Source organism: Chionomys nivalis, chromosome 20 (genome assembly GCF_950005125.1).
Source record: "Chionomys nivalis chromosome 20, mChiNiv1.1, whole genome shotgun sequence".
Lineage (NCBI taxonomy): Eukaryota > Metazoa > Chordata > Mammalia > Rodentia > Cricetidae > Chionomys > Chionomys nivalis.
In genome coordinates, this window is record NC_080105.1 from 47621168 (window position 1) to 47633510 (window position 12343).

At 47.4% G+C, this 12343-nt stretch overlaps 1 protein-coding gene across 4 annotated transcripts in view; it reads left to right on the forward strand.

Annotated features, from left to right (window-relative positions):
• Window positions 1–12343, forward strand: part of Plekha2 (pleckstrin homology domain containing A2) — an 82701-nt gene that overhangs the window by 32273 nt on the left and 38085 nt on the right. For all 4 annotated transcript variants that reach the window (XM_057752472.1, XM_057752470.1, XM_057752471.1 and 1 more), the window contains exon 2: window positions 5230–5393. In XM_057752472.1, the coding sequence (XP_057608455.1) occupies window positions 5253–5393 (141 nt within the window). In that variant the 5' untranslated portion in view covers window positions 5230–5252. The remainder of the gene's footprint in view (window positions 1–5229; window positions 5394–12343) is intronic.

Sequence of the window (12343 nt, forward strand, 5' to 3'; positions counted from 1 at the left end):
TAGCACATACTTACTACAGAAAGGAAAGAAAACTGTGCGAGTCCCTGTATCGTGCTTTATAACTCTTGATATTTTGGTGACTATAAACCTAGTCTTTAAAAAAATCTGCATATAGGAATAAGAATGGCCACACAATTGATGCAATATTTTATATCTTTAAAACTCGCTATGATGGGTTTCTAAAGTCCCTCTACTATATATTGACTTAGAGTGCTCTCTCTCTCTCTCTCTCTCTCTCTCTCTCACACACACACACACACATACATACACACAGAGGCACACATACACGCACAAGCATACCCCAGAAGAAATTACTTATAGTCAGTGATTTTTTAACAATTGTACAATATTTATTTATGTATTATTATTATTTATTTATTATTTATTTATTTTTGGTTTTTCGAGACAGGGTTTCTCTGTGGTTTTTGGAGCCTGTCCTGGAACTAGCTCTTGTAGACCAGACTGGTCTCGAACTCACAGAGATTCGCCTGCTTCTGCCTCCCAAGTGCTGGGATTAAAGGCGCGCGCCACCACCGCCTGGCTAATTGTACAATATTTAATATACTCGAGTGTCTCCGAATTGAATTATGACTTGATCATTGAGTTATTTGGGACATTTTCAAGTTTTTGTTATAAAGTTGATTGCAGTTTTTATCTTTCTACTTCAAATAATAAGTAATTTGGATGGCATCCTGAAACTAGAATAATTTGGTCAAAGGGCAGGAACATTTTTAGCTGTCTTGTTGGCATACTGCCAAGCTACTTTTCAGGAAGGTCATCCTCTTGTCCCAGGTGTCTAAGGATCCTAGGACCCCCACCCCAACCTGTCCAAGGAAATGAAACCTGCTTTGAGCAGAGGCTTTAGCCTCGTGGTGCCTCTGTCTCCCACCCAGTGCGTGGTCTACTCTACTCTTGTAAGGCTCTGTTCCCTGTCTCCATTAGGGTGTAGGCCTATTAAAGTTCAGTTTCTGGGTTTGTGCATTTAGTGGTTGAAGAAAATATATTTTGGGATAGGAGCCTCCAAGGGCCTCTCATTGCAGCGTAGAATGGGAAAGTGGGCAGCCTTGGACATTAACAAGTGTTTCTCATTGCCTAGTAAATCCTGGTCAGGAATTCCAGCTGAATGACTAGTTAGCCTACTCCCTGCTACCGGTTATTAGGTAATTTCAGACAACTAGCTTTTTCTAAGTTTAACTTTTTTTTCTTTTGTAAATTTAGGGTTTCACTACATAGTCCTGGCTGGCCTGGAACTACATAGACCAGGCTGGCCTTGTACGCACAGAGATTGTCCTGCCTCTGCCTGCCAACTCCTTGGATTAGACGTGCAACACGTTTTACCCTAAGGATGTAATTTATTTTCATTTATAGCAATGCTTAGAACTTAAATTCTACCTAGGACATCTGAATCATCATGAAACTTCCTGCTCAGGAAGTCTGATGCCCTGGAGGCTGAGATGTGTCTGTGTGTGTCTGTCTCTGTGTGTGTGAAAGTTTAAAATACATGAAATAAGAAACAAATTTGAACACTCACCCTTCAGCAGTCATCCTTGTACATGTCGAACTAGGAACAATTTCATGTAAGAGTATGGCCAGGCATGGACTTGTAGGCCTTCCATCCCAGCAGAGGCCAAGGAGATCTCTGTGAATTTGGTACCAGTATGGTTTTCATAGTGAGTTCCAGCCCTTGTCTAGAAAAAAAGCAAGTGAGTTAATGATTCATTGCAACAGTTTTATACTAGGTCTCAGTGATGACAACAGAGCATACAGCTAGATTCTAACTACATACCTTAAAAATTTGTTTGGTTTTACTTTATGTGTATTGAAACATGTTTCGCCTGTATGTATGCACGGTGTGGTGCCTGATGTCCAGACAGTTGTGAGCTGCCATAATTGTGTTGGGAACTGAACCCAGGCCCTCGGCAAGAGCAGAAGTGCTCTTAACCTTAGACCATCTCTCCATTCCCATGTCATCATCTTAACAGATGCTCTTCTCCGTGCCAAAGGAAAAATGCACAAAATAGGAAGTTTTGGTATTATTTATAATATCAAAAAGCTGGCTCCTGGACTTAGTTGTTTAGTACTAGAGCTATGATTAAATAAGTCATACGCAGTCAATGCATTAATGTTCTGGAACCATTAAAACCAGTGTTGATGAACAAATCGCGTAGTCATAACATTTCCATATTGTGCCCGTTCTCCTGTGGATCTGCTGCCTCCCTCCCACAGACTTGATGAGCTGTGTGACTGAGCTGTGTTAGGTCCTCTGAGGACCGCCCCCCCCCCCCATACACATATATAAACACACACACGGTTCAGTCTGGATGCTGGAGTTCTGCTTCAGATCTTTCCTTTTGGCGCATGACAGTTCCACACTGTCATACATGCACCCGGGAAGTCCCTCAATAGAAGGAAGGTTCTGGACAAAGAGGCCCTTCTCCCAGCCACTGTCTTGAGGAAGAAGCAGACTCTGGCCAATCCTGCAGGCTGGAAAGGGGAACTTCAAAAGCCAGCGTTCGTGAACACTGGGCTGCCCAACTGGCCTGGGGCCAGTCAGCTTTGTTCTCCTGGACAGCCGGATGTGTTCTCTTTGTCATTACACTGGGCACGGTGGCACAGGCGTGCCATCTGAGGACTAGGGAGGCTGAGGCAGGAGTACCACCATGAGTTAGAGGCCATCCTGGACTACATAAAGTGAGCCAGGGCTGCACAGGGAGACCCTGTTTCAGGTGGAAGTGGGGAGAGATTTCCCTGGAGTAGCCAGAGTCCTGTGACCTCTGGAATTTCTGCTTCTGGAACTGGGTTGGCGTCCAGGGAATTTGCCTAGATTTTTTGGGGGGGTTGGGGGTTGGGGATGGTTTGGTGTCTCCCCTCCTTCCCTGAAAGTTCTGTCCTTTTCCATGCACAGTGCCTCTGTCTTTCTCCTCAAGGCCCCTGTTCCTTGAACAGCCATTTATTCTCCCAGGCATTCACGCCTCTGTCCTTCTGCCCATCATCCAGCGTGTGCTAGATAAGACCCCAAAGCATCTCCTAACCCTTGGCTTTTTCCATTTTTCCAAACTCAAAACTTGCTCCACTTTGAGACAGGAGCTGGGTAACACCTCTAAGCAGGTGCTGCGGCTTTGCTCAGGGTGCCCCTCCTCCACCCCTCCCTGACGTTCTCTTCTGCTACACAGCTTCCTTTTCAGAACCCCTCCTTCCTACGTCTTTTCCTTCTCACCTCCTCTTCTACTTCCCTTTTAGCTGTGTGGTTCTATCTTGACTGTTTCTGCTGTCTGTGTTATTCTCTGACCCTGCGCTCCTTAAGAGTAGCCGTGAGTTCTCTAGGCGGCTGCAGCTTCTGTCCCTGATCAGAATCCCGCCAGCACATGCCCGAACCATGGGGTTTACTGGTGTCTGCGAGTGTGCATGTGAACGTATGTGGCACTCATTTCTTGGGGGGACCCTCTCGATACCACAGGCTCACTGGAATGGGAGAGACTACACCACCCCACTTGTCGAACAAGCCTGGCCTGGAAATGTGTCCCATTGTTTCATGGGACTTGTCCCCTCTGGGCTTGGAAAGCTAGGGTAATAGATTCTCTGAGTCAGTGTTGGCTCATAGGGTCCCTTCATTGGCCATGTCACACTTTTGCTTGGCCGCAGGGCCTCCGACTCGGGTCATGGTGAATTTGGCTCTGTTGATGTAGTCAGGGCTCAGTGGCTGGATGTTATCTGGCTTTGGGGATCTGAGGGCGATAATGGTGCTTTGTAGCCCTGTAGGGCTTCCATCCTTAGTACTTCCTCCCAGTGCATGAATGCAGGCCAGGTGCCTTGGCTGTTTCTCTCGGGGGGGGGGGGGGGGGGGGTCTTGGGGACTCTCCCTTTCCTGTAGGCTCTTAGAGTGCATTCTGGAGAGATGAAGTGGCCAGGACAAGTGGCTATTGTCGTGTTGCCAGAGGCCTTGCTCTGACTCAGGGAAGGTGCTCGGGTTTTGGGACTTGCTTTTACTGCTTTCTGTTTATTCCCGGCACAGAACTGAGATGACTCCAGCCAGGTGAGGCTTATCCAGGTCCTGAGATACAACTGGCTTCACCCTCTTCCTCACTAGCCCCCTTCCGCCTCCCATGCAGGGTGATGTGGGCACAGCCCAGGAATGTGTCCCGCTGATCTGCAAAATCAAATCTGTAGGCATTTGGTAGCTGTGGGAGTCTCAGCTGAGGTTGTCATGGCAAAGCCCACAGCCTGAGGGCTTAAACAATGGAAATTTATTTTCTCACTGTCTGGAGACCAGAAGTGGAAGGAAGATCAAGGGATGTTTCAGGCCTTTCTCTTTCGCTAGATGGCTGTCTTCTCGTTTCTGGGATCATTGGGTTCCAAATGTCATCTTCAAAGGTGTGGTATCAGTGGACCAGGGCTAAATACTTGCTAAATATGTGTTAAATATGTGCTAACTACTTCTTTAAAGACCCTGTCTGTGGCTGGGTGTGGTTGTGCATACCTTTAATTTCAGCAATTTAGCAGGCTGAGACATCGGGATTAAGAGTTTGAGGATAGCCTGGGATAGCCTGAACTATACAGAGTGAGACCCTTTTTCAAAACAGAAAACAAGCAAAAAGCCAAAACCCTGTTTCCAAATTCAGCCATATTTTGAGATATGGAGGTTAGGACTTCGGCGTGTGAATTCTTATGGGACATGGTTGAGTCACTACAGCAGAGGGGCAGCAGCAGCAAGGAGGACTAAGGGACGTGGCTTTGCCAAGAGGCTCCAGGAGCCCATTACAGTGGCATTGGGTAATGACTGATGGCTTCTTGAATACCTCATGATTAATATATAATCACATGATATATGTTCATATATTATATAATTATAACTTACCTCAAGATTATCCCCACTTCACAGATGTGGAAGCCGAGGTGCAGAATGACTAGGAAGTAATTAGTGATGACCCAGGAAGAATCCTGACTAAATTGAGGCTCTGAATGCATGCACGCACACAGTAGGGCCTCAGGAAAATGTGCTGAGCCAGTTCTAATGGGTTTCATTAACAGTCATCAAAAACGACAGCTCAGAGTTGGTAGACGATTCCAGGGCCCAGTAGGGTAGACGTTTGGTGCCTAGGGAAGGAAGGTGGCGGCAAGGGGCCCAGCATGTCACAGAGGTGAGTCAAACCAGGGACAGGTGAGGCTCATCCAAGCCCTCAGAGCCTGCCTTAGCCCGCTTCTCACCAGTGTCTCTCTCACGTTGTGCAGGGTAATGTGAGCAGAGCCCAGGAATGCCTTATGTGGATCGGCAGAACCGAATCTGTGGGTTTCTGGATATCGAGGACAATGAGAACAGTGGCAAGTTCCTGCGGAGGTACTTTATCCTGGACACCCAGGCCAACTGCCTCCTCTGGTACATGGACAATCCCCAGGTGAGAAGCCAGGCGGGAAGGGGTCAGGATGGCTGCCTCACCTGCTGCCACTGGGAGGAGCACTTGGGGTGGGGGAGGGGTTGGGTTTCTTTCAAGGACTCTGTGTCTGGAGCTGATTAAACGCAGCGAGAGATGAGCAAAAGACCACTCAACATATACCTACATGCACACCCCAAGAGAACTCTCTCTAGAGCTGGCCATATTGCTCAGTGGTGTGTGCACTCTTAGCATAAACCGGAATCTTGATTTAATCCCGAGTAGGGGGCATTAGGTGGGAGAATGAAGAGAGAGGGAGAGGAGAGCTGAGGAGACCTGGGGGTGGGGCAGAGTCTCTTAGCCCTAGATCTGTGCCTTTCTCACCTACAAGAATTTAACACTTGGCACAAGTCGGGCAGAGCCTCCCAGAGCCCAGACGTGAGTGACTTCCTCTGCCCGGTGACTGCTCCTGCTCTTCCAGTTTGGGGCTCCTCCCCAGCAGAGAATGTGATCTGGCTCCCTGAGTCGGAAAATGCCAGACTTCTTTGGTCTCCTGAATCAGGAGGTCATGGAGTCTTGGGTTGGCAGTAGTGACCATCTAGGTCACCTGGTGTCTTTCTCATGCTACCAAGAAGAAAACTTGAGTCCTGGACATTGCAATCTACCCTGGGCAAGAGGAAATGATCAATTTAACATAGCGTGGAGGCCAGGCACAGAGCTGGGGAACCAAGGTTTTGTTTTGGTTTTTGAGACAGGGATGTACATGTAGCCCTTCCTGGCCAGGAATTCACTATGGCCTCAAATTCGGAGATCCACCTGCCTCTGCCTTCGAGCGCTGGGATTAAAGATGTGTGCCACCTTGCCAGTCCTGACCACCTAAGTTGCATTGCTCTGTCTTGGCAGGAGTGGAGGCTGGGTGACTGGAAGAAATCTTTCTTTGAGAACCTGGAGCTTTTTCTTTTTCCATGGAGTGCTGCCAAGTCCTTCCTTCCCACTGGTCCATAGCACTTTGGTGGAAGTGAGGCATAGTCCCTGGGCAGCGCCATGGCAGGGCGTGGCTGTGTATAGATGGATGTGAATGTCATGGGATTTGGGTCTGTTCGAGGGCTGAAGAGAATAGTGTTAATGTTGAGGATTAGATGGGAGGTTGGAGGGTCGATAAGATGGCTCAGTGGGTAAAGGTGCTTGTTGCTAAGTCTGTGACCTCTGAGTTCAACTCTTCAAGATCCACATGGTGGAAAGAGAGAAGCAAGTCTTGCAAGCTGGGCTCAGGTGCACCAATGTGAACAAAACTAAGGCTTTAAAAAAAGACGTGAGGTTGGAAAAGTCATGTGACTCTCAAGGTCATTCTCCACACACTAATCTTCTGGAGGTCTTCACTGTTTGTGTTGCGGATTTGAGAGTTGAGTAAAAACCATAATTGAAACAGAAAACACCCAGAGAGTCACATGCTGTGGACTGCCGACTCCAGGAAGAAACGAACCCTCCCAACAACTGCACCCATGTGTTTCATCCCACACCCCTGATAAGGCATTGCTTACTTTCTCTTAGTGCTGAACATCTGAACTTGACCCCTTGAACAGGGGCTGCAGCATCAATGGCTTGCTTCCCACCATCCTCCGGTCTTGGTCTACCTTCCAGCTTGCTCGCCATTTTCCTGAGGATTTTTGTCCCGACTTACCTGCTTCCCACTGTTCTGTGTTTGCATTGTCTTGAAACAAGACTCAGTTTTTTAGGGAGTCTTGCCCAGCTGCTGCCGGGTCCTGGCTTGTACCTGTCAACCAACCTATTTTTCCTCTTTTTATGTGTGTGTGTGTGTGTGTGGTGCATGTATATATGTGTGTTCATGTGTGTGTGGCACATGAGTTTGGAGGCTAGAGTTCTATGTCACTGTTTTCATTGATTTCTCTCCACCTTGTAAACTGAGGCAGAGTCTCTTGCTTGAATCCAGAGCTCACTTATTTTGCTTTACTGACTAGTCTACTTCTTTTGGAGAACCCACTAGAGTTCTGCCTCCAGGGTACTTGGGTCATAAGCAGCCACTATGTGTGCCCAGACTTTACATGGTACTGGGCATTTGAACTTCAGTCCTCAGGCTTGAGTGGCAAGTGCTTAACCCACTGAGCCATCTACCCAGCTGAGAGCTGGACCTTCGCTCATACCCTGGGCCATAAGAGAGTCTTGCTGTCAACCCAGGTCACCCATGACCATGGTGTCCTCATCTTGGGTCATGGATATTGCTAGCCTTTAGGATTCCCTACAGTGAAACCCACTCTCTGACTTGATTGTCTCATGGACCTGGGACCTGGGCTCACCAGCAATGCTCTGCCTGACTACTCTCTTGACTCTTGGGACTACCTCTGCACTAATGTCCCCCAATCCCAGGGTAGCCTCCCTTCCTTTCTGCTCTGGGGAGGTCTCAGGTTGTAATCTTCCTATCTGAGTTATCAATGTAAACTTATGACCCAAACCTGGGGAACTGATGTCTTCCCATGGAGAAGAAGAGATCAGCATGGAGGGTCTTAGCTGTGAGAGTCAGTTCAGAACATTTTCCTTCTTCAGTCCTTGTGTTAGTTGTCAGTCACATATGGCCAAGCAACCTCTCAAGATTTGAGAATAATGTTTTGGTAAAGTGTGGAAGGAAATGACATTCATGAACATTTATCACCATGCTAAGCACAATTCACTGGGATGTTTTGTTTTTGTTTTTTTGAGACAGGGTTTCTCTGTGTAGCTCTCCGGCTGTTCTGGAACTCACTTTGTAGACCAGGCTGGCCTTGAACACTGCCTTCTGAGTGTTAGGATTAAAGCCACGTGCCACCATGCCCTACTTTTGCTGGGTTTTTGTTTCACTCTGGTGGGAATGGATAGGTGCAGACAGTGTTGCTGTGAAGGCAAGGGAGGTGGTGTGGAGCAGAAGTCTGCCCAGGGTTAAATAAAAACTGGGGCTTTTTTTTAAATAGCAGAACTGGGGCTATAAACCTGTCAATCTGACTCCCAGACCCCTGCTATTGCTGCTCACAATAAGACAGTAACCTTGGCGTAGCTTTGAGAAGAAGAAAAACCTGTAAATGAAGTTTCCCGTTAAGAAAGAGAGTGGAGGATACAGCCTGGGAGGTGGCAGAGGGCAGAGCTTGTATGCTCAAGCTGATCTACAGTGTGTGGGGTTGGATGGATGTATTCTTCCTGCATAAGGGAACGAATAGAAACCGGAAGAGGGTTAGTGAATGAAGCTGTCAGAGGAAGTTGGGGCGGGGATTAATATTGCTCTCCTGGGAGTAGGGACAGAACCTGAATCTAGGACCACCTACAACCTGGGGTTCCCTGAGAATATTGGCCTGTTCTTATGAAGGGCTACTTTGAGAACTGTGCTTGGATAATTGGATATCTTTCTTTTTACGGGGAAAGGGAATTATGATATGGTATGATAATGTTTAACAAGCATTAATGAACAAGTTTTCAGACTCCAGGTGTCTCTGATCATTGCCTGTTTGAACCTTCAGGTAGCTGGCATTGATCAGCCTTTCTCTGTCGCTGTTGCCTCTCTTGCTGTACCACTATTCTCAGTCTGTTTGCCAAGGGCTCACTATACACCAGCCGTCATGAGTGGTCTTCTGTGTATCTCATTAAATCTCCTGACTAATCCTGAGCCCTTGGAACTGAAATCCGTTCCTGTTGACCAGGCTGGAAATATAGAGCTGGGGGAGGGAGTGTGTGAGGCTAGATCCATCCTATCGTTCACTTCTGTCCCCTCTCTCTCTCCTGATAGTTTCCTAGCTCCTGTAGATGGTGGGGAAGGTGAATTCAACATCTCTGCCTCTAGGGAGCTTCAAGTTGAGGAAACAGGAATGGCACGTGGAACACCCCACAACTATAATGATCTCGGCCCTCAGGACATTGCTGGTTGCCAGTACTTGGATGCTGGCCAGGGTTTTGGTTGGAGGAAAGGGGCCTTAGTTTTCCATTTCTGCTGTCTGTCAAGGAAGACAGAGCGCTCGTTAGAAGGCGGAACTTCATGTGGAAAGTTCCCAGGTCTGTCTGACGAGAGGTCAGGGCTGCAACCTTGGCTCCTCTAGTTAGCTGACTGGTGTCTTAAGTCCTTTCTGTTCTGAAGCTTAGTGACTTTACCCAACACGTGTTTGCTAAACTTACCCAGTGCATCAGATGCCTACCTAGGTGCTGAGGCACCATCGTGAGCAAGACCGATGGGACATCATAGACCACCACTGCAGGTAGAGAGGTAGGGGACCACATAGAACGGGGTAGAGAGAGTTGTGAGCCATCTCTTCATGGGGGAAGTGGCACTAGATTAACATCTTTTAATTTTCTTTCTTTTTTTTTTTGGTTTTTCAAGACAGGGTTTCTCTGTAGCTTTGGTGCCTGTCCTGGAACTAGCTCTTGTAGACCAGGCTGACCTCGAACTCCAGAGATCCGCCTGCCTCTGCCTCCTGAGTGCTGGGATTAAAGGCGCGTGCCACCACCGCCCGGCCAACGTCTTTTAATTTGATTAAGAGGTTTTTTTTTTTTTTTTTTTTTTTTTTTTGACAGTACCTCATACTATGTATCCTAGGCTGGACTTGAACTAACAACCCTCTTGTTTCCATGTCCTGAGTTCGAGGATTGTGAGATATACCATCACACCAATTGGGCTAGATTGTGGAGGCTGGGCCATGTTAGAATGGTTGTTACTATATGTCATTCAGACTTGCGGAGCATTTGTGGGTTCTGACATGTTTTTATGTACAAAGTCTCATTTAATGGTTGTACTGTTTTGACCCAATCAGAGCTGAGGAGGAAGGGGAGGAAACAGCTGTCATCATGTCATCATGGAGGCACAGGAGGGAAGTCACCTAGCTAGAGGGATGCTTGAGCATAGGAGCTTGAGAAGAAGCCCTTAGGGTGAGTAGTCAGGTGCCCAGACAAAGATTTGTAGGTGAGTTCTTCATTTTAAGGAAATGCTTTCTCAGGACCGAGGAGTGAGGAGGAAGCCTGACTGGCAAAGGAGGAAGGCCACACACTGCCGTGTGCTCAGATGGAAGTCAGAAGGGAAAGCTTAGCCTGGCCTCCTGGGAACTCTGGGTGAACTTTAGAGTTGTCCTGGGCTCCTGTACGTCTGTGCTGACTACCGAGGACCACAACTCCGCAAATGTAGTCAGAATGGCTTCTAGAGACCCATGACCAGTCCCCTAAGGCAGAGTAGAGGAACCTGGGAGGCCCACAGCGTCTGCTAGTGGGATATGCAGGCAGATGTGGGGCGAGGAATCTGAACACAGCATGACCGAGCACAACTTTAAATGGCAGTATTCTGAGGCAGTCTGAGGGAAGGAATTGAGGTTTTCAGTCACAGATGTGATACTAAACTGGGATGAAACCCCATAGCTAAAATGGCCTTGCTAAGTAGAAAGTACCAATGTTATCGATTAGGCTGCCGAATTGGCTGATGTGTTTAAAAATCAGTATGCTGGCAACACCAAGCAAATAAATAATTCTTTTGTTATCGCAGTCATCGTCTTTAGCATGAAGTTTGTCCTTTCAGCAGGTTTCTAAACTCATAATACCAGACTGTCGGCTGTGGGCACAGAATAACAGTATAGAGCACGCAGTACGGCACATTTCTCTAGAACCTAGTCATCCTGCACGCAAGCAAGACTTTTGTTTTTTTCACATTTTCAGTGCTGGGGGTTGAACCTCGGGTCTCATTCAAGATGGGTAAGTGCTCTTCCACTGGCCACATTTTATTTATTTTGAGACAAGGGCTGGCTAAATTAATTAATTAAACCATGCAGGACCCAATTTGGGATTCTCTTGCCTCTGTCCCTTGAGGAGAGGTGCTGGATTATAGGCATGTCTGTCCCCAGGGTTGGCAACAACTCTTGAAACATTGTCGAAACTTCCTTCAAGTTACAATACTAGCAGGTGTGGGTGTGGGCGTGGGCGTGCTTGCACGCCTGTTGTTAATGCTGGAGATCAAACCCAGGACTTTACATGTGTTGGTAAACGCTGTGCCACTGAGCTACGTTCTCAGGCCTTGGCAGTTTTACTTTTAATTGAGTGTCGGTCGCTATCACAGTCGAGAAGAGGACATTCTTAATTGGGCCTCCTCTACTCTGCAGTGACCTTTGAATGATGACCTAGGTTCCAGCTGCTCAGCCACACTGGTGTTCAGCCCTGCCAGGGCCCGCCCACGCGGCTAATTGCAAGGCTAAATTATACAGTCATGAATAAGAGCAAACCGAAGCGTGGAAATGATATGACATTTGATGGTGGTCTGAGTTGGAATTACTCAGTAGAGTGTATTTTTTCTCCTTGCTAAAAATATTACATTGGTAACACTTCTTTTACACGGGCCATCATGTGAATTGTGGATCATCGTGGTATTCCCGAAGATTGCAGGTCTTCTAGCAAATCAGGGACCCCAGTAAAAGACCTTTGCTCTGTTTAAAACAGACAGAGAGACAGACAAACAAACCAACAAACCAGACTGAAAACAGGCCTTTCTACTGGCCAGACAAAAAGCACAATGTTCACAGCGAGATGGATATTGGGCTCATACGTACCTTATAACACTATGATGTATAACTACATTGTCGCCTTAAAGGCCGGGTGACAACAGTGTCTTGAGAGTGACGTTTTTGTGTCAGAAGCCTCCTTTGCAAAGGTTTGGGGTCTGTCCGTACTTTAAAGGCTTCTTCCTGCATTGCCAGCTTCAGCCAAGACTCAGGGAATAACTTCATGGGATACTGGGCAACATATATATATATATATATATCTGTTACAAATTTAGTGTAGGAAAGTGGATATGGCGGCAACATCTCTGTGTCCCGCCCCTGTCCCTCGGGCTGCAGCCCCTCTGCGGGCAGCAACACGACAGACCTCTTTAGTGTCCGTCTGCCCACGCGGCCCCCACTTGGATAGGCATCTTGTAACCTTCACCTCTTTTGTAGTTGGTTTGGGAAAGTTTTTTCAATATTCTT